Here is a 22,591-nt window from a genome sequence, read left to right as displayed (position 1 = left end):
TTACTCCAACATTAAAAATACACATTCCTCTTACCTGTAGGGCTTTTTATCAGTGTAGATTGTTTTGGTGTGAGTTTCAGAGTGTTGGAGATAGCAGCCGTAGAGATGTCTGCCTTCTCTCCAATATAATGGCACTAGATGGCACTTAGCTTGTGGTGCTCAAAGTGCCAAAAATACATTTGAAAACCTCAACATCAATGTGTCTTTCCATAAATCATGACCTGGTTACTCAAGATGATCGACAGACCTTGTCACGAGCAGTGTCACATTGGAACGATTTTCATTTTACTGAACTACATTGCCAACTTTAGTACTGCCAGGGGTGGGCCATAAAGCCCTAAAATAATATCACGATATTTCAGGGTATTTTTTCGATGACAATATTTTTGACAAAATGACAAATTAATAAATATTGTAACAAAATAAGTGATATAGTTTTACAGTTTTCCTTTAAAATATTCAGTAAAATCTAAAGAAAAATGATCTCTCATTCCTTTAGTTTGTGAACAACAACTGTAACAGCTCCCAAATACAAAAAATGTCCCCTGGGATCTATATATAAATCAACAGGTGATTTCCTTCTTTTAGTAAAATCCTAAATGACTGAGTTGTTGTTTTTTTTCCACCTGGACCTTTATGTTCTGCCATTTCTCCTCTAATCATCACGCTGTAACCTGTGACAGGCTGTTTTTAAGATTTCAATGCAGTGTGTTTAAAAACACAGTAAACTGTCCTTGAGCACCTACTTTTTTAAATTACAACAGAAAATCAGGTGACGTATCTGTTTACAGTGCAGCCAAACGAGCTCGTGTTGTTCTGAAGAGTCAGTCAAAATTGGGCGTTTTCCATCACGTCATGAGCAAACTGCATCTAATTTCATGCTGCATGTGAGCTTTCACAGTGAAGCAGGTTACCTTACTGAGGAGCGTGAGGTTTGCAGCTCTTAATCTAACAGCTAACTGTGGCTGCTCTGTCTTACTCCATTACCACGTGCAACATTTCAAACTGTTGAAAAAAAAAAACATGCTTTTTTTTGTGGATGCAAAGTAATTGAGTTCAGCTTTTAATGTGAAGCGGCAGCAGCAGTTTGCATTCTCAGTAGCTTAACACAGCTCTGACACAGCTGAGGGAGAGTGAAGATTAAACAATGAGGCTGATAACAGCGAGATAAAACTCACAAACAGCAACGCTGGATTACATGCTGCATAAATTCCTGGCGATCCTTCACGTGTAGGTGGGAAATTTTACAAGAAAAACTACAGCAAATACATTGCATGGGTCATAAGTAGTATTAAAAGCTGGGTCTTATTTCACAGAAGTGTTAATGGTTATAATTTAATGTGCTGCCACACCTGTTCCTTGTTCTGTTCTATTTTTATCACACTCCTCACCTGTTCAGAGGTGGTTAGGCCGTGACAATCTCACACTGAGACAGACATAAGCCAAAGCTTTTGTGCTTTTGAAAGACCTTTTTTTAAACTCCGACTGACAGCTTACCTCCAGTTTCCTTAAGAATAAATCTTAAGTACACAAAAGCTGTGTATCTTTGAACACTCCCTTTGTAACGACATGTTTGTATTTACATTTGAGTGTGTCTGTTGACTTACAAGTGCTGCTATTTCCTTTGCACAGCAACACGAGACACTAAACCTTTTGCCCTTTGCAGTGTTTGTCTGCTTCCTTCTTATTTTCATCCTCAGTGTTTCCTGCACGGTTGTAACCTCTGTTTCTGGTGAATGAGCTCCAGGTCACAACACTAGAACATCTGTTTTCCTGTCGTGTAGGTCCTGTGTATTGATGAAGCCACAGCCAGCGTGGACCAGAAGACGGACAAACTGCTGCAGCAGGCCATCAGAGAGAAGTTTCAGGACAAGACCGTCCTCACTATTGCACACAGGTAAAAGATTTTCGGATGCAAATGTCTGAAAAATCAACTATTTTTCAAGATATTATATACCCTAACCTGGCCAACCCAACCTGGCAAAGGAGAGAGTTACTGTCCCAACCAAAGGAGTTCAAGTATCTTGGGGTCTTGTTCTCAAGTGACGGTAAAATGGAGCATGAGATGGACAGGTGTAGTGAAGAGGGAGCCGAGCTGGAACACAAAGCTTTTAATTTACTGCTCCATCTAAGTCCAGCTCCTCATCTTTGAGGGTCGGGCCACAAGTTTGTGACCGAAAGAATGAGATTGCGGATTCAAGCAGCTGAAGTTCGGAGTAGAACCGCTGCCCCTTTGCATCAAAAGGGGTCAAGCTGAGGTGGTTCAGGCATCTGATCAGGATCCTCCTGGGCACCTCCAGTTTGAGGTTTTCTGGGCACATCCAACTGGTAGGAGGCCCTGGGGCAGACCCAGAACCTGCATGAGGGATTATATATCTCATCTGGCCTGGGAACGCCTTGGGATCCCTCAGGAGGAGCTGGGAAGCGTTGCTGGGGAGAGGGATGTCTGGGGTGCCTTGCTCAGCCTGTTGCCTCTGCAAGCAGGCCCCTGATATGCAGATGAAAATGGGTGGATAATATAACCTTCAACCATGGATGGATTTGTCATTTCAGGCTCTAGTCTTAGTGATTTGAAACTCCTACTTTAATCTCTTAAGCTTTTCCTACATGGAAATATGAAAAAATATCTTTTTTTTTTTGGTCTGTGTTTTTGTCTCCAGGATCAACACCATCATGGACTGCGACAGGATCCTGGTGATGCGAGCTGGGAAGGTGGTGGAGTTTGACACCCCAGCTGCTCTCTGCCAGACTGACCACTCCATCTTCCACAGGCTGGTCGGTCGGAGAGGAGAGTGAGCTGACTGAAAAGACACTAGAGGACAGAAAAAGATTTATTTTTATATTTTTCATCCTGGAAATGTTTGCTGAGAACTTGCTGCCTTTTTCAGCACCGTCCTGCTTTACATACTTTTACAGCACACATTTAAAGAGGTCTTCTACTGTTGGAGCAAAGAGGCGGGGGATGCCTCGCTCCAGATTTCTGTTTGGACTGGGAAGTGATGATATGGGTTTGTAGATATTCTTATTCTGTGCTAAGATTTTGTTTCTTTTAATTGATTATTTTAATGCTGGAGCAGCATTAATTGAACTTTTCCTGAATTCTCATCTTGGGAGACTAAAAATGATATAGAAAAATATTTAATTAGTCATAGCCTCTCCTCTTCTTGTGGCGTTTGTTGACAGTTTGTTTGCACAGCCTCGTCAACACATGATGTCTCTTGTGACCTTGAGACTTTTATGTCTGTTCAGATCATAATAATTACAACTATAAGCTGTTTCAAAGGCATTTTGCAATTTAACGGGGAATAAAAGGACAAAAAAATCATACTGAAAAGTATGAAACTTTCTTCTTGGGAGACTAAAAACTAGACACTTCCCTTAAATTAGTTTTTTTGCCTCCTTGATCTCATTTTTGGGGGACATTTTTAACTATGAAGCAATAAATTTGCACTGCACATTAACCATTTATCCTGCTGGGATTTATTACTACAAGCAGGTAACTTGCAGCAGGCCTTATATACGACTCTCTATACTCTACCAGTCCGTTTTCATCTGACCGTATTAATTGTTTTTGTGGATTCAGAGTTTGTGTGGAGCTGTTGCAGGGTTCTACTGTATTGAAATTTTTCTATAGTTTTATTTTCTCTCAGTGTGCACTGGGGAAAAATCACCCATGGTGGCTGATGCGGGGCATTTGCTGCACTCATGCTTGAATATTCTGAAAATACCTTAAAATGTGAAAAGGATGATGTATGAAAATGCATATTCTCTGTTAGCTGCTGTTAAACTTGATAGATTTTAACCCTACACAGTTACAAAACACCTGCCACTAAATTCCAGCCTTTGAAAATAAGTGTAGTTGCATCAGCTTCAGTAGTATAAAAACATGGATTTATACAGAAAAATTATGGGGGTACACTGCAGGTTTAGTAGCCTGTTTTTAGTTGAGTTGCAGTCAGAGCTGAAGAAATATCAGTCTGCCACAACAGCCTAGCCCTAATTTGAAAGAGGGATCTGTGTATGAGTAATCTCAAATCTTAATCTGGTTCCCCTAAAGTGGGAGTTGATGATAGGTCACTTTACAGTCACTAGATAGTGTTCCTGTGTTATATGGTCAGGTTATATTTGAGATATAAAAGAGGTTTAATTGAAGGTCTGTCTTAAATGAAGTGTTACATTTTACACTTTTGCAAGTTAAAAGGATTTTTCATCCATCCACTGGGAACAACATAGAGATAATGACATGCATTATGTTTTGGTGTTCCTCAGGGAAGCTGTTTTGATCCTCCGCCGTTTTTGTTACATGTGTGTTTTTTGGAAGTTATCATCAGATACACAATGTTGATTTCTGTATCTGCTGTCTGTGGCTGCTGCTAGTTTGTTAGAAGTTCACAACTACACCCAAAGACAGCAAACTAGGAGTGGGGCAATCTGTGCTCCTAAATTTCTTTAACTTTGGAACGTTGTACCAAAAGACAATTAAAAAACAAACAAACTCAGAAAGCATTTTATTGTCCGCTTGACACATTACTTCTTGTTACAATTTACAATTTTGCAAGTTAACCCACCCACTGGGAACAACATAGAGATAATAGCATACAGTATGTTTTGGTGTTCCTCAGGGAAGCTGTTTTGATCCTCTGCTGTTTTTATTATATGGGTGTTTCTTGGATGCTATCTTCAGATACACAATGTTGATTTCTTTAGCTGCTGTCTGTAGCTACTGTTGTTAATTTGTGCTGCTGCTGGTTTGTTAGAGATTCACAACTACACCCAAAGACAGAAAATTAGGAGTGGGGCTTTTAGTATCTGTGCTCCTAAATTTCTTCAACTTTGGAATGTTTTACCAAAAGACATTTAAAAAAAACCAACAACTTATAAAGCATTAATAACTGACCGCTTAACACATTACTTCTTCTTCTTCTTCTTCTTCTTTTTGTTTGTTTTAAGATTATTTTATTTTCGCCTTCATTGGACAGTTGAAAGTGCCGAGGTGTACAGGAAACAGGGAGGCAGAATCAAGCCAGATTTTCTTTGTTTTGTTTTTTTATTTTATTTATAATATTTGGTTATCTGCTTTTACAGTTTTTCTTTTAAATTAAAACACATCGACTGCATTTAGTGGATGTGGATGTGAGAGCCATGTACATCACGTTCATCATTATTAACATTTTACATAACATATGAATCTCAGAGGTTTCGGATGGCATGTCTGAATTTCCTGGTTACTTTTCTGACCTTGATGTTATCTTTGTCACTCACATTTTTTTGTTATCTCTTATCAAAACAAAAGTACAGCTTTTCTAAATGTGTGTGTTTTTTTGTAGTTTATAAAACCCAAGGTCTTTTTTATAACTAGAGGGAATGTTTTTAGGATCAATTCCTTTTCTTCTCTGCAAATAATTTACTGTCAGTCAGGAAGAAGATTCACTCTTACTGGAGGGGAAGTTTAAAACCTTCAGTCTGTGCCGTGTTTGTCCTGTCCTCATTTGTCTCTGTTTATTCTGCACATCCATTACAAACACTTGTGACATGTTTTTCCAAAGTTGTGTCAACATGAAAACACGTTACCACCCTGACTGTTTTATTCTGTATTGAGATGGTTTAGGGAATTACAGTATGTGAACTACGGCTGCAACTAGTTGTTTTATTGTTTTCATCATCGATTAATTGTTTGGTCTGTAAAACTCTAAAACAGTGAAAAAACTTTGTCGCAATATCCTAGAGCACAATGTGACGACATTAAATGGTCGTGAAAATATTCAATTTACTATGAAAAGACCAAGAGAAGCAGCAAATTATCACGTTTGAGAACCTGGAATCATCAAATGTTTGGTATTTTTGCTTGAAAATTCAGTCCAACAATTAATCGACATCAAAATAGATGCAGATATATTTTCTTTTGAGCGATGAATGGATTGATATACTAATCGCTGCAGCTCTAATATAAACTGTAAATCAAATTTAAATTCAAATATTGACGGAAAGAAGAATCTTTTTCTGGATGCACCACTGATAATATGCATTGTTAGACTGAACAATTCAAAATAACTTGTGATGATGAAGTGTGATATATTTAACATTCACATAAATCATTTGGGAATGATTTATTTTGGTGTCTTTGTTTTTGTCAGCAAAGTTGCTTTATAATTTAAGTCCCTGTAATAAATCACTTTCTTTTCTAGTAAACATTTGTTGTCACACACACTCTTTTACTTCACCAAGTCTGCCTGAGAACGGAGTTGTCCTTACGTAACGCCAGAGCCACAGCCGTACCTTTCCAGGTGTGATTATGTAATGACTGTTTGAATGCCACTGAACTCTCTCCTTTCTTTCCATCGAGATTCACACAGACCGGAGTCTTTGTCACAAACAGACGTCTGTAATCAGAGTGACTCACACAGTCAGCGCCTGCCGCTCCCTTGGCACAGATCAGCATTTTTCTCATGTTAACACACTTATCACGTTGTGAGGCGGGAGTGTTTGGTTTATGTTTTTTTTTTTGTTCTGTCTTGGTTCCTGAAAGTCGAGGTTTCGACTATAACTCTGGCTTTTACATGTGTGTGTGTGTGTGTGTGTGTGTGTGTGTGTAAGTGGTGGAATGCAACTAGTACACATGTACATATACTCAAGTAATTTACCTAAGTGCAAATTTGAAGTACTTTGCTTGTGTACTTCCATTTTAAGCTACTTTATACTTCTACTACACTACATCTAAGAGATAGATATTGTACTTTTTACTTCACTGCATTTATCAGATGGCTTTAGGTACCTTCTAATTTCTGATTATTGATACATACAAAAATAAATTCTGATATATTATTATAAATTAAAGCAGCCATAAGGAGTTTTTAACTAGTTATGAAATGGTTTGAAATCAGTACTGATGTGTCTATACGACCTACACAAGCAAACAAGACCATCAGCGAGAGGATTGGCTGTTTCTATATAGTTTTTCTGTAAGGTCAAGTGTAGGATTTAGTAGCATCTTGTGGTGAGATTGCAGATTGCAACCAACTGAATTACGGTAGTCGATGTGAAAACGCGAATGGCGCTAAATGGCATAAAGAAAACACAATGATTCTTAGTTTCAGGTGACAAACAAATGAAAACATAGTTATGAATATTTTATTCCATTTTTGCCGAGATATGCCCTAAATCCTACACACGGGAGGCTTCAATGCCAGTCTGAGTTCCTGTCAAGTCAGACAAAGCAATTTACGGCACACAGACTGCAAAAGCCTATGTCTACATTTTCCCAGGCAAAGTTCGGCATGAGTCGTGTGTTAGCCCGTTGAAAGGCAGCAGAATTTTATTTTTGATGTTATATTTTGTGGCTTTGGCTGAAAATGGGGCAGGATCAGTAAAGAGAAAAAGAAAAAGATTGCACTTTGAAGAATGAGATAGTAGAGTGCTCGACTACTGTCTTTATCATATGATATTCAAGAAAAAAGGCAGGTGCTCTTGAGTAAAAGGGTCAGCACATGGGAAGAAAACAATGAACTTCAGGCACTCGTGCGTGGAGCAGGAACAGATGCATTTTGAATTAACTTAAAATGCCTTTATTTCAAAAATGTTTGCTTACATTAAAACACCGACCAGAAAATTGAACAAAGAAGAAGAAGGAAAACAAGTCCGATCTCACTCCGAAGTTGTCAAAATAAATCTGGCGCCCGGGCAGTGCCTTGTGGCGTCAGAAATCAACAAAAAAGGCATTGTTTAACGTCAGCATGCCATTATAGTTTAATGGTGCCCGGCGGTGCAAGCTCGACTGGGACGGTTGGGAAGGGTAGTGGACGGGTCCAGCAAACACTGACCTTCACCCAAGAGAGTGGTGTCTGCGTCTCGTAAGATTCTTAAGCCAAACCCTGTTTTTTTGTCCTAAACCCAACCATTTGTGTTTGTTGTTGAAGGAAAAAAAAAGTCAATATGTGGTGTTGTACCGACGTAGTGCTCTTATTTTGAAAGAGACTGTATGTAAACGGTAAATTTCCTGTGAAAACAGAAGTGTATCTTGAAAGAAGACGATGCATGTAACAAGCTGAAGTTGACACGGTGTCCCAGAACATCAGCATCCAATGCACACAGGGTACCTTGCACGTCGTATGTGGACGTGGAAAGTCTACGACCAAACATCAATATATGATGATGTTGGAGTGAGAATGTGTTGGAGCTGAATGAATCAATAATTATAATCCAGTAATATATATTATTCTGAAATTAAACATGCTGCACATTGAGTACTTTAATTTTTGGTGCTTTATTTAAAGTTTGATGCAAACACTTTTGTACTTAAGAACATTTTGAATGTAGGACTTTTACTTGTAACACAGTACTTCAACACTGGCATAACTACTCTTTCTTAAGTAAAAGATGTCACACCACTGGTGTGTCTGTGTGTTTAGACTGCATGTGGGAACACGTGTTGACGTATGAGGAAAAGCAGGTCGCAGATTAAGGCTGTACTTTGCTGTGGTGTGTTTTTGTTTGTATGCATATGAGCCGCAGGCATGTGGTAGTCAGGGTGTGTTTGCACGAGGGCGTGTCATGTGAATGTGTGTGCATGTTGACAGTTGATAGAGGTGGGACATTTAAGGTGGAACCTGTTTGTCTGCTTCAGGTGAAGTAATCGTCTGCCCACCTGCAGCTTCTCTGCTCAGTCACAACCCGCAGAGCAAACAGCATGGACTCATAACGCTGGGCTGAAGCTCTTTGACACAACTTCAACAACACGGAGGCCGAAACACCTGCCTGATGGACCCTGAGGTCAGTGTCATTTATGTTTTACACTGCATGGTGCCTGGTCCTTGAGGTGGCGGGGTTTGGGTGACAGTGTTTCAGGTTCAGCTGCCATCATCCAGGTGGTTTCGTGTTCATCTTGACTTCTCCGAGAAAGTGTTGAACGCGTCTTTTGTTGCAGTTGTTTTTAATGATCTCTTAGTGCATCATTCAACGAGCAGAAAGGTTCTCGCACACAGTTCACCTCCTGTCAGTTCATGTTAATGCACTGCTTACACCTGCACCCTGACATGTGCACCCTCTTATTATTACAAACTACAAATCCTCTGCTGCTGCCAAATGACATGCTGACGGCTCACATTTAGTGTTGCTAATGAAACCAAAAACAACTTTTTTTTATTGAATGCTAGCTCTATTGTGCATCCAGCTCCTACTGACTGACTGACTTTTATAACTGCAGAGCAGGTGCACTTTGGCTTCCCTGCAAAATGTATAATATGTAACTTTGTGAGTAGTAAACCAGCTGCTTCCTTTGCTCAGATGTCACTTGGCGTCGTGCGTAAAATGAGCTAACTGCCAGTGATGTGACTGATGGTAGTTTGTGGTTTCACAGTAAATTTGGGGGCATTTGTCTTGAAGGCATTCGGTAAAGACATGACACAAAACAGGACTGAAAAAGTATTCTAGACATTAAAACTACACTTTTTTAGGAAACAGAACAATTTTCCTGTCTTATTGTCATATGTTGTATTAAGAGTTTTGATTGGCTAAATATTTGTGCAGATTTTGTGGATCACAGTTTTCATGTCTGAGTGAAAGCTGAGTAAGATTTTGCCAAAATCTGTCATAGCTTGACTTCTCAAATACCTGAAAATGTACTGTATATTTCTGCTCTGTGTTTAAACTTTTACTTGGACGGGATGAACATAATTTTAGCATTCTGCCATATCTGTGAATTCTTATGTAAATACGAGGTTTATATTGGGATAATTCTGCAACAATTATCGTATTGTTCAGTTACTCCTTCCTGCCTAATCACATTAATATTTGTTCCTGTACACTGATGCTTTGTGAATGGTGGAGAATTTGTGCATTTCAAAATCATATAGATTAAATTTTGCATGTGGCCGTTGAGATTTTTTTATATAAACTTACACCTTTTATTCTGATGTGTGGAGGTCAAATTGCAGTCAGGTGTAGATGTAGAATAAATCCCAGTGTCATTCGTGCAGCTCATCTTTGCACATCATTCCACGTGATCTTGATAGAACACAGTGTGTTTCGATTCACTGGAGGTCTGCCAGCGCCCTGCCAGAATTTCTATGCTAGAAATTGGTGGGTGTGGTCACTTTTGACTTTGTGTGCTTACAGAAAGGAAACACCCAGCGACAGAACACTTGTCCACAGCACTCTCGATAAACCTGTTCCTGGTTTTCCTCAAAGCTATAACTCACATACCTGAGAGATGCACCTGTCGAGTTACCTGGGTGTCACTCGCCCACCTGCGTACAGTGAAACTGTTTCAATCTGCTTTGCTTTAAAAAATTCACTGAAATGAATGTGTCTCTCAGTGAGTGTACTCATATGAGAATTTCACAGTACAGAATATTTATCTTCTTCTGAATTAACTCTGTATTGACTGAGATAAGATGTAAAACATTAAGATAAACATTCTTTATCGTAGGCAGCTGGCTTGGGTTTCTTGAAGACGTTTCACTTCTCGTCCAGGAGGTTTCTTCATTTCTAACTGACTGTGAGTCGCAGGCTTTAAACCCTGTGTGGGTGTGAACATTTACAAAGTCGCTGAGGTCACATCTGAGCTCTGATGTTCAGAGTTGTTAGGGTCACATGTGAGTTTTTGACCCACATGGCCATTATGTGGGTCGTTAGGGTTTGATGGGTTCAGGTATGAACGGGTGTTAAGCTGTGATATCTTAACCTGGACCCATCTAAACCCTAACGAGCGTGAGTTGTTGACCTGGGTGCGTCAACAACTCACATGCTCACACTTAGTCTAATGACTGTGAAACTCAGAGCTCACATGTGACCTCAGGGACTCTGTAAGGGTTCACACCCACACAGGGTTTAAAGCCTGAGAGACCCCTCCAGTCAGTTAGAACTGAAGGCGCCTCCTGGACGAGAGTTGGAACGTCTTCAAGAAACTCAAGCAAGTCAAGTTGCCTACGATACAGCACTTAGAATAACCATGACCTGGACGACTGAGAATCTTCACCAACATAAATAGTATTAGAAGAATAGATTTAATGACTCTAAATGTCCCTCGAAAAAGATTTCAGATCAAAAATGTGTACGGATATAAATGTTCTGCTGTTGAAACACTGCCTTCTAAAAGCACACCATTCCCCTTGATTCTTGTAATAAAATACCAGCGACACAAAATTTATTAGTTTGCCAAGTACACAGATCTGCCCCACCCAAAGGGTTTTTATGTTCTTGTATTTCTTGTTCCCTTCTTTCAAAGTTCTGTTTGGGAGATGGAGTTAACGCTGTAAACAGACTTAATTTGGCAGAAGAGTGCTTTGATGTGCTACTGTATAGATTGTAAATATGAATCTTCTAACGGATAAATCAACACATATATATTCCCAACCTATGGGAACACTGCCATATTGTGGGCATTTGTATTTCCTACAGAGATATGTAGTTAATATATATATATAAAAAAAAAAAACATCTATAAATTCTGTGGAGCGTTGTGGTATCTTTTGTCACAATCTTCCTTCCTAGTCTTCTTTTACCTCAATTTTTAAACTGATTTGAGATCTGAAACTATCATAAAGTGGTGGCAGAACTATTTAGATCTTTTATTTAAGTAAAAGTAGCACACAAGAGTGTAAAGTACTCTGTTACAAGTTAAAGTCCTGCATTTAAAATGTTACTCAAGTAAAAGTACAACAGTTTTAGCATCAAAATATCCTTAAAGCACCAATTAGGCAAAATAGCTCATTACAGAAAAAAAAAAATTATATCTTTTTATCGATTATTGATATTGAAATGTTATTGTGTTCATCGCTTAAATGGTGCAGCTGGTGAAGGTGGAGCTCTTGGAGTAAAAAGTACAATATTTGCCTCCAAAATGTTGTGGATTATAAGTATAATGTAGCATAAATGGAAGTAAAGTACAAGTACATGAAAATTGTACTTACGTACAGTACTTGGTTGGGTAAATGTATTTAGTTACATTTCCTTCACTGCTATCATATGATCAGAGTGCTTAAAATGTCTCACTGATGGCTGACAAATGTTTTGTTTTTGTTTTATTGGCTTTAAAGGAAAACTATGCAGGATTTTTAAAAAAAGTATATAGACACGTAAAGACAGTCCTTCTCAATCATTGGTTATGACCCACTCTCAGTGTGTTGCGGAGTATTTTACTTCAGTGGCTCTGCCCTCTGCCTGTATTTTATTATGTTCTTCTTATTCTCTGTGTTCGGGACGATTATGGGCGTGTACCGCAACAGCGCTCAGGTGAGGTCGGGGCTCAATGAATAGGTAGCAACCAGGTGCTAGAGGATGCACTCTATGTCACACATGTACAGATCTGCTGTTATTCTGTCTCCTGATCATTTTATTTTCCTCTGCAGGTTTAGTCAAAGGGGATTTTTCAATGCCACTGTGACAGAAACACGAAAGGATCATGGTACGAAATACCAGCATTTGGATCTGTGTCTATATAATTATATTTCTGTTTCATGTTGCCTTTGAAAGCTCACCCTGGTGGGGAGTGCCTCTGTTTTAAGCACTTTATGAAACATCTTTGTTTGCAGCCGTCTCACCGCAGGGGAAGGAGTCTCTCTGACGCCCTGACCCTTGAGCGATCAGAGGAGGGAGGGCTGTACGTTTCCAGCATCAACCAAAATGCCGCAGCCAATCGAGGACTTAGAGAAGGTATGATCCGTGACTTGCTACTGAAGCTTTTTTTCCCAGATTGTTTTGTGTCTTAGCTTTTACAGTTTAAAAACTTGTTCTCAATAAGAGCACGCCTTACAAATTCGTGGAAATCATTATACATTTGACTCAAATCCAAAGTTGTGTTAACTCTTGAGAGCAGAGTGAGCAGCGCAGTGTGCTGTTTTCTTTGATTAACAGTGTCATTCTGCATTAAATTAAAGGCTCTCTAATATCTCTGCTCCTCCATTTATGTAAATGAGGCGTACAGAATTTTACGCTTTTAAATATTTAGTCAATAACAGGGCTGCAGGGTGTAGGAACAAAATTTGTTATTGCCACATATCGACATGTAATATCCTGATTCTTTTCTGTGTATAAGGCTTTGTTGTAACTGACGTGAACTGTGTCCTTGGAGAGTTCATTTGTTTGTAAAAAGCTTGCTTTGCAGCTGTTCCCATGACAGTTATCAGTAAACTGGAGGCCTCCCTTTTGCTCCTGCTCTTCTTTTAATTTCATTATGTGACTGAATCTTTGTCAGACCTACGCAGGACACTCCAGGTGTCAGAGCTCTGGCCTTTCAGCTGAAATAAGATTGACTCTGTTAGAACTCTTATTATTCAGTTACATCACTTTATTAAATTACACAAAAGACAACTTGATCATTTCACTCTGTATTTGTTCGCCTCTGCCGCCACAAAGGGATGATGGTTTTTTTTCAAGATTGTCTGACGTAAAACCCAGTGCCTAATGTCCTGGCCTCGATAGTGCCAGGTTCAGAGTTTGTCGAGTCTAAAGCAAAGCATAATGTGGTGCATTAAGATATGAGACAGTTAAAGGGAATGACATCTTAATTAGGAATTCCAAATTATCATCTCGATGGCCAAGAGAAGTTTAATCAATATTTGTGATCTTGAGCTACTCTCTCCTCAAAGCCAGAAACCAGAGAAGTAAGTCTCAACAGTGTGACATCAAAGAGTATAAAGACCATAGACTGCTCCATAGACAATGAATGGGGGCCTGATTTTGTGGACCCACAGAATGTTATTTTTCTTTTTCATACCCAAATGAACTTTATTCCGTTGCAGTATTCTCAGTCCTAAACAGAAAATGTACCCCTATACTCAAAACATTCAGTGTCTATCAGTGTCATCAATAATATCTTTCCCCAGTCATTGTCAAGGGAGCAGTTCCAGACTTTATACTTGATGACATCGCTAATTTGAGTTTTAGCACTCTAGTTTTTGCATTTTGGAGAGGGTTGTTCATGTATACTAATATTTTTGGACTGTCTTAGACCATAGGAATACATGTATGAATTTTGAAAATGGGCGTAGTTCCCCTTTAATGTTCTGGAACAAGCTCTTGTTTTATGCAGACACATGAATTTTATTTTTCAGGGGATGAACTCTTGGGGGCAACAATTGATTTTGATCAACTTTCAAAAGATGAAGTATATAAAGTACTGAGGCTGATGGAGCCATTTGATGGCAAGATGAAAGTCCTCACTAGGAACAACAAGAGCAAGAGCCTCGGAAACTTGGACCAGTGTGACAAGACTCCTGAGACGGTAGGTGGAGTGCAGATAATATCAAGTCAAATGGGATTAAAACCAAAGTTCTTATTCGGTTTTCCTGTAATTCAAAGGGCACTTATTCTGGTAGCACTTACTGTATATAATGTTCAACTAAGAGCTGTTTTCTGCATTACATTGATTATCATGGAAATAAAGTTAAAGATTAGTTACCTTGATAGAAACGCGGATAATGTTGTAGTTGCCAATCACCAAGCTGTGGTTTATATTTTTAGATGCTGAATGATGCCTACAGCAAGCTCTACAATGCCAAAATCAAGAAGTTCATGAAAGATGATTTGCCTGGTGCCTGGGAAGGCTCTGGGAACGAGGTTACTGCCAAGCCAACTGTACCAGGCTCATCCAAGGTCAACCTAAAACACGACATGAGGGGGTTGCCTCGCCTCGGAGTTGACTTTGGACTTATAAAACCCAAGACTTTGACCACAGATATTGATGCAGATTCACAATCTGATGATGCCGAAGAACAAATGAAATATGACAGCAATCTGAACCTCCCACCGCTGGGACTCGGCTTGAATGGGACTGCTCTAAGTGGAGCTCAGGCGCCAAGACTGAAAGTCAATGCTAGAAGTCCACAGTTTAATGCTCCAGACTTCCATCTGTCTGGAACATTACCAGAGGGTCCAAATGTCAACACCACAGCTGGTCTACAGCTGCCAAACACTGACAGTCCATTAGTTGATTTGACAATGCCAAATCTTGGACTGGAAAGCAATGGAACTTTGAGAGCTCCAGAAATGGGTATGGACTTAACAGGTTCAGATGTTAGTACACCTGACATAGGGATAAACCTGAATGGGGGAAATATCAGTGGTCCATCCTTTGACACTGACGTTCCAAAAGTGGCCATTGAAGGAACAAACAAAAAGTTCAAAATGCCAAAATTCAAAGTGCCAGACATGGGCCTCTCTGGACCTTCTTTTAGTGGTCCAGAAGGTGAGGTCAAGATACCAGATGTAGGAATGCCAGATGTTCCCTCAGGTAAACTTGGTCTCAAGTATTCCAAGAGACTGAAAAATCCAGATCTAAATGTGGACTCTCCTTCCAGTTATGTAGAATCACCCAAGCTCCAGCTGTCAGGAACATCCCCTGACTTGGACCTAGAAATGCCAGATGTGGATGTATCACAACTTGACATAAATGGGCCGGACATTAACATGCCCTCAGGGAAAGTCAAAGTGCCATTTAAGAAACCAAAGATTGATCTTAGATATCCAGATTTAGATGTGGATGCCCCATCTGGTAAATTGACTAAGCCCAAATTTGACGTTAAAACACCTGACCTTAGTCTCAAATCACCAAAGATAAAAGGTGGAATTCATGCACCTGATATAAATTTACCCAAAGCTGACCTCAAAGGACCAAAGTTAGACATTGGCACTCCGTCTGTTGACACTAAACTTCCATCTGGAAAATACAAGGCTCCAAGGTTTAAAATGCCCAAATTTGATTTACCAGACATTGAAGTTCCAGATTTCAATGGAGATTTCAAAGGACCAGATGTGCGGTTGGCAGCACCAGATCTCAGAGCTGGAATTGCAGACCCAAATATTGACATAAAGGTACCCTCAACTGACTTGGATGTGTCTGCTCCCAAGTTTAAAGGCGGGATTGGCCTCAAAGACCCAAAACTTGACCTTAATACTCCTGATATGGATATTAATATGCCTTCTGGGAAATTAGGCATTGGTGCAGATGCGCCCTCTGGTAAGCTTAAGTTGCCAAAATTTAAGCTTTTTGGCACATTGTCAAAGAAAAAGGATTTGGATGTCAATGCAGGGTTGAAAACACCTGAACTTGCTCTGAAATCCCCAAAGATAAAAGGCATGGATGTAGATTTGTCTAAGCCAGGGTTTGACATGGATGCACCTTCACTTGATCTGACGCTGCCAAAAGGTCCAAATTTGGACATGAACACAGACCTGAAATCACCAGATTTAAATCTGAAAGCCCCAAAGATAAAGGGTGGAATTGATGCCCCTGACTTGGACTTGCCAAACATGGACCTTAAAACTCCAAAGTTAGATGTGAACACTCCAGATATCAACATTGGTTCACCCAAAGCAAAATTAAAGATGCCCAAAATAAAGATGCCGAAATTTAGTGGTCCAGGCCTAAAAGGACCTGAGATTGATGGCAATTTTGATGGCCCAGACATGGATATTAATGCACCCAATTTCAATCTGAAAGGTCCTAAAGCTGATTTAGAAATGCCAGACTTGGATATCAGTGGTCCATCAGGAAAATTCAAAAAGCCAGACTTTAACCTGCCTGATTTTGGGCTTTCTGGTCCAAAGTTAGATGGCCCTAACCTGGGCCTCAAATCACCTGATCTAGATCTATCTGGTCCCAATCTCAGTGGTGGTTTAAATGCACCAGACATAAACATGCCCAAGGTTGATCTTAAAAGCCCCAAACTGGACCTCAATGCCCCAAAGCTCAACCTAGACATGCCGTCAGGTAAACTGAAAATGCCAGAGCTTAATGCTCCAGACTGGGATGTTAATGCTCCCTCAGGCAAATTGAAAATGCCCAAATTTAACCTTTCTGGCACGCTGCCTAAAGGACCAAATTTGGACATAAACACTGATTTCAAATCACCAGATTTAAATCTGAAAGCTCCAAAGATAAAGGGTGGAATTGATGCCCCTGATTTGGACTTGCCAAACATGGACCTTAAAGCTCCAAAGTTAGATGTGAACACTCCAGATATCAACATTGGTTCACCCAAAACAAAATTAAAGATGCCCAAAATAAAGATGCCGAAATTTAGTGGTCCAGGCCTAAAAGGACCTGAGATTGATGGCAATTTTGATGGCCCAGACATGGATATTAATGCACCCAATTTCAATCTTAAAGGTCCTAAAGCTGATTTAGAAATGCCAGACTTGGATATCAGTGGTCCATCAGGAAAATTCAAAAAGCCAAACATAAATCTTCCAGATTTTGGGCTTTCTGGTCCAAAGTTAGATGGCCCCAACCTGGGCCTCAAATCACCTGATCTAGATCTATCTGGTCCCAATATCAGTGGTGGTTTAAATGCACCAGACATAAACATGCCCAAGGTTGAACTTAAAAGCCCCGAACTGGACCTCAATGCCCCAAAGCTCAACTTAGACATGCCATCAGGTAAACTGAAAATGCCAGAGCTTAATGCTCCAGACTGGGATGTTAATGCTCCCACAGGCAAATTGAAAATGCCCAAATTAAACCTTTCTGGCACACTGCCAAAGGGACCAAATTTGGACATAAACACTGACTTCAAATCACCAGATTTAAATCTGAAAGCTCCAAAGATAAAGGGTGGAATTGATGCCCCTGACTTGGACTTGCCAAACATGGACCTTAAAGCTCCAAAGTTAGATGTGAACACTCCAGATATCAACATTGGTTCACCCAAAACAAAATTAAAGATGCCCAAAATAAAGATGCCGAAATTTAGTGGTCCAGGCCTAAAAGGACCTGAGATTGATGGCAATTTTGATGGCCCAGACATGGATATTAATGCACCCAATTTCAATCTTAAAGGTCCTAAAGCTGATTTAGAAATGCCAGACTTGGATATCAGTGGTCCATCAGGAAAATTCAAAAAGCCAAACATAAATTTTCCAGATTTTGGGCTTTCTGGTCCAAAGTTAGATGGCCCCAACCTGGGCCTCAAATCACCTGATCTAGATCTATCTGGTCCCAATCTCAGTGGTGGTTTAAATGCACCAGACATAAACATGCCCAAGGTTGAACTTAAAAGCCCCAAACTGGACCTCAATGCCCCAAAGCTCAACTTAGACATGCCATCAGGTAAACTGAAAATGCCAGAGCTTAATGCTCCAGACTGGGATGTTAATGCTCCCTCAGGCAAATTGAAAATGCCCAAATTTAACCTTTCCGGCACACTGCCAAAGGGACCAAATTTGGACATAAACACTGACTTCAAATCACCAGATTTAAATCTGAAAGCTCCAAAGATAAAGAGTGGAATTGATGCCCCTGACCTGGACTTGCCAAACATGGACCTTAAAGCTCCAAAGTTAGATGTGAACACTCCAGATATCAACATTGGTTCACCCAAAACAAAATTCAAAATGCCCAAGCTTAAAATGCCAAAATTTAACTTCCCAGGCCTAAAAACACCTGAAATTGATGGAAACTTGGATGGTCCAGATGTTGATGTAAATGCACCCAATGTCAATCTTAAAGGTCCTAAAGCTGATTTAGAAATGCCAGACTTGGATATCAGTGGTCCATCAGGAAAATTCAAAAAGCCAAACTTTAACCTGCCTGATTTTGGGCTTTCTGGTCCAAAGTTAGATGGCCCCAACCTGGGCCTCAAATCACCTGATCTAGATCTATCTGGTCCCAATCTCAGTGGTGGTTTAAATGCACCAGACATAAACATGCCCAAGGTTGATCTTAAAAGCCCCGAACTGGACCTCAATGCCCCAAAGCTCAACTTAGACATGCCGTCAGGTAAACTGAAAATGCCAGAGCTTAATGCTCCAGACTGGGATGTTAATGCTCCCTCAGGCAAATTGAAAATGCCCAAATTAAACCTTTCCGGCACACTGCCAAAGGGACCAAATTTGGACATAAACACTGACTTCAAATCACCAGATTTAAATCTGAAAGCTCCAAAGATAAAGGGTGGAATTGATGCCCCTGACTTGGACTTGCCAAACATGGACCTTAAAGCTCCAAAGTTAGATGTGAACACTCCAGATATCAACATTGGTTCACCCAAAACAAAATTCAAAATGCCCAAGCTTAAAATGCCAAAATTTAACTTCCCAGGCCTAAAAACACCTGAAATTGATGGAAACTTGGATGGTCCAGATGTTGATGTAAATGCACCCAATTTCAATCTGAAAGGTCCTAAAACTGATTTAGAAATGCCAGACTTGGATATCAGTGGTCCATCAGGAAAATTCAAAAAGCCAAACTTTAACCTGCCTGATTTTGGGCTTTCTGGTCCAAAGTTAGATGGCCCCAACCTGGGCCTCAAATCACCTGATCTAGATCTATCTGGTCCCAATCTCAGTGGTGGTTTAAATGCACCAGACATAAACATGCCCAAGGTTGATCTTAAAAGCCCCAAACTGGACCTCAATGCCCCAAAGCTCAACTTAGACATGCCGTCAGGTAAACTGAAAATGCCAGAGCTTAATGCTCCAGACTGGGATGTTAATGCTCCCTCAGGCAAATTGAAAATGCCCAAATTAAACCTTTCTGGCACGCTGCCTAAAGGACCAAATTTGGACATAAACACTGACTTCAAATCACCAGATTTAAATCTGAAAGCTCCAAAGATAAAGGGTGGAATTGATGCCCCTGACTTGGACTTGCCAAACATGGACCTTAAAGCTCCAAAGTTAGATGTGAACACTCCAGATATCAACATTGGTTCACCCAAAACAAAATTCAAAATGCCCAAACTGAAAATGCCAAAATTTAACTTCCCAGGCCTAAAAACACCTGAAATTGATGGAAACTTGGATGGTCCAGATGTTGACATCAATGCACCCAATGTCAACCTCAAAGGGCCCAAAACTGACTTTGAAATACCAGATGTTGATTTTGGCAGCCCAACGGGAAAATTTAAATTTCCTGATGTGGGCTTTTCTAGTCCAAAGTTAGATGCTCCAAACTTTGACTTTAAGTCACCAGATCTCAATGCCAAATTACCAAAAGGTCCAAATCTGAACATAAATTCAGACCTAAAAGCTCCAGATTTTAATCTCAAAGCTCCAAAATTGAAAGGTGGAATCGATGCCCCTAAATTTGGATTACCAAACATGGATCTTAAGGCACCCAAATTAGATATGAACACTCCAGATGTCAGCCTTGGTCTCCCTGATGCAAAGTTCAAAAAGCCAGAAATCAAGATGCCAAAAGGCCCCAATATTGACATAAATGGGGACCTACAGGGGCCTGACCTGAATATCCCAAATTTAGATGTCAGTGGTCCCAAAGGTAAATTCAAAATGCCAAGTTTGAATACACCAGACCTCAATCTCTCTGGACCTAAGGCCAAGATTCCAGACATGAATCTTTCAGGACCTAAACTGAAAGGCCCTGATGTAAGTATGCCAGACATAGATTTGCCTAATGCCAATTTCAAAGGTCCCAAGCTAGACCTCAATGCGAAACGTCCTGACCTAGGAATAGATGGTAACATAGGGCAACCTGATATGAGTTTTACTGTCCCTAATGTCAAAGGAGGAATAAGAGGTCCAGACATTGGTATGAATATTCCCTCAGGCAACATCCAAGGTCCGGACGCTGATCTTGATTTGGCTGACAGAAAATTCAAACTCCCTTCTTTCAAGATGCCTCAGTTTGGAAGCCCAGATCTTAACGGGGTAGGGTCTGATATTGACTTTGGTGCATCTCTGAAACCAACAAATCTGGATATTTCTCCTCCAAATGCAAAACTGAACATGAAACCAATGCAGTTGGTGGGGGATTTCACAGGTCCAAATGTTAGTGTTCCAAACATGCCAAAAGCAGCGATGCGAAGTCCACAGCTAAATGTTAATGCTCCAAACATGCCGAACGCAGCGATGCGAGGTCCACAGCTAAATGTTAGGGCTCCAAACATGCCAAAAGCAGCAATGCAAAGTCCACAGCTAAATGTAAATGCTCCAAACATACCGAACGCAGCAATGCGAAGTCCACAGCTAAATGTTAATGCTCCAAACATGCCGAATGCAGCGATGCGAAGTCCACAGCTAAATGTTAATGCTCCAAACATGCTGAATGCAGCGATGCGAGGTCCACAGCTAAATCTTAGGGCTCCAAACATGCCGAATGCAGCGATGCGAAGTCCACAGCTAAATGTTAATGCTCCAAACATGCCGAACGCAGCGATGCGAGGTCCACAGCTAAATGTTAATGCTCCAAACATGCCGAAAGCAACAATGCGGAATCCACAGCTCCATCTCAAATCTCCAGATCTTAACATTGATGATCCTTCACTACATTTCAGAGGACCTTCGTATAGGAATCGCAGATCAGATATCCCAGGGGTTAACATGAGAATGGCTGTTCTGGATATAGATCGAGTTGATTTCAGCCATACAGATCTCAACATTGATGATTTCACAGGAAAGGAGCATGTGCTTAGAGCTAGAGGTTCCAAACCTAACTTCCAGGCACCACCTAGCTATGGACAGGTGATCTCCCCATCAGGTGTTAATACTGGCATGAGGGACCCAAGACATTCTAGAAGAAGTCCTCCTGGTGATATGTATTCAAGGCAGCACGGAACAATGCAGCCGGTAACTTACGCACGTTTGCCACATGTTTCTCAAGATCCCAGAGTAAGAGTCCCTGGAGGTTCGGATGGATACTACATCACTGTTTTTGACAAACAAGCACAAAATCAGAGAATGCCAAACCGCAAATATAACACACTTGGGGGGCCTGGCTTTCATCCACAAGACATAGACCTCGAAGTTCCAGATAACAATTACCAGAAAGGGGGTTCAACTTTCTTTTTCTCCGACCTCATGTAGGTTTTAAACCACTGATGTTTCCAAAAGTGGCACCAAATGTTTCATTCAGTGTGCTTTTTATGTTGGGATTATTTATTGTGAATTACAGTGTTGTAAGTTTAATGTATTTTATGCATTTTTAAAAAGTCTCACGTTCTGCCACATTTAAGTTTTTGTTTTATGTATAAAGCCAATCTCGTTGCCTACATTATAAGGGAGCATTCTTGCACTTTTTTATATGTAAATTTAGTTTTGTAATTTGTACTACGTTTGTACTATACAATATACAATATTTTTTTCTGTGTACATTTAAGTTAAGGCACCCAAAATCTCCAAAAAATGCCGGTTTTCTCTGATGTTGAAACACAAAGAGGTCATTTTTGTATTTAAGGGCACTATTTTAAGATCAAAGGATGTAAGTTTTTTGTTACATATCATCAACTGAATGTTAAAATATCCAGCGTTGTGCATATGTTTATATTATACTGCATGTCTGTACTTTTTAAACACCCACTTTATTTTATATTCATTAGGGATGTATATAGTTGAGTTTATATAATTTTTATAACTATTTTTTAACAGAGTTCTTGCCTCAACATATTTGAGTAATAATATAAGAGATGATGAAATGATTTAAGATGAGTATATATTCTAAACTGTAAAAACTGCCTTACGCCATTTTTTCAAGTGACCATGGAGCTATTTAAATGTGTTAAAATTGCCAGACCATATATAAAATTGTTGAATTGTATGACAAAATAAACACAAATATATGTACAGTATTCATATTGTGGTGCTTTATTGAAAGGAAGAGAACATTGTCTGTATATACCTGGGCATTACTCTGCTGAAAATG

The 22,591-nt window shown here is 39.9% G+C and overlaps 2 protein-coding genes across 4 annotated transcripts in view; both read left to right on the top strand.

The window, feature by feature from the left end:
• The window catches only part of abcc10 (ATP-binding cassette, sub-family C (CFTR/MRP), member 10), a 38,580-nt gene extending 32,474 nt beyond the window's left edge, over window positions 1-6,106 (top strand). For 2 of the 3 annotated variants that reach the window (XM_033624659.2, XM_033624660.2), the window contains exons 21-22: window positions 1,785-1,897; window positions 2,661-6,106. In XM_033624659.2, coding sequence (XP_033480550.2) covers window positions 1,785-1,897; window positions 2,661-2,796 — 249 coding nt within the window. In that variant the 3' untranslated portion in view covers window positions 2,797-6,106. Of the gene's footprint in view, window positions 1-1,784; window positions 1,898-2,660 lie in introns of those variants that run through there. The other variant, XR_013490795.1, reaches the window with a different exon arrangement.
• A 2,505-nt stretch (window positions 6,107-8,611) lies between these two features.
• On the top strand, window positions 8,612-22,517 carry LOC117255721 (uncharacterized). Its single transcript, XM_033624865.2, has 5 exons — window positions 8,612-8,766; window positions 12,345-12,400; window positions 12,528-12,648; window positions 14,049-14,218; window positions 14,458-22,517. The coding sequence occupies exons 2-5, from the start codon at window positions 12,398-12,400 to the stop codon at window positions 21,754-21,756; spliced, it is 7,593 nt and encodes a 2,530-aa protein (XP_033480756.2). The 5' UTR covers window positions 8,612-8,766; window positions 12,345-12,397; the 3' UTR covers window positions 21,757-22,517.
• The last annotated feature ends 74 nt before the right edge of the window (window positions 22,518-22,591 follow it).

The sequence above is a fragment of the Epinephelus lanceolatus genome, chromosome 3 (genome assembly GCF_041903045.1).
Source record: "Epinephelus lanceolatus isolate andai-2023 chromosome 3, ASM4190304v1, whole genome shotgun sequence".
Taxonomy (NCBI): Eukaryota; Metazoa; Chordata; class Actinopteri; order Perciformes; family Serranidae; genus Epinephelus; species Epinephelus lanceolatus.
The sequence above is the reverse complement of the archived record's forward strand: the minus strand, read 5'-3'. Positions and strand labels throughout refer to the sequence as shown.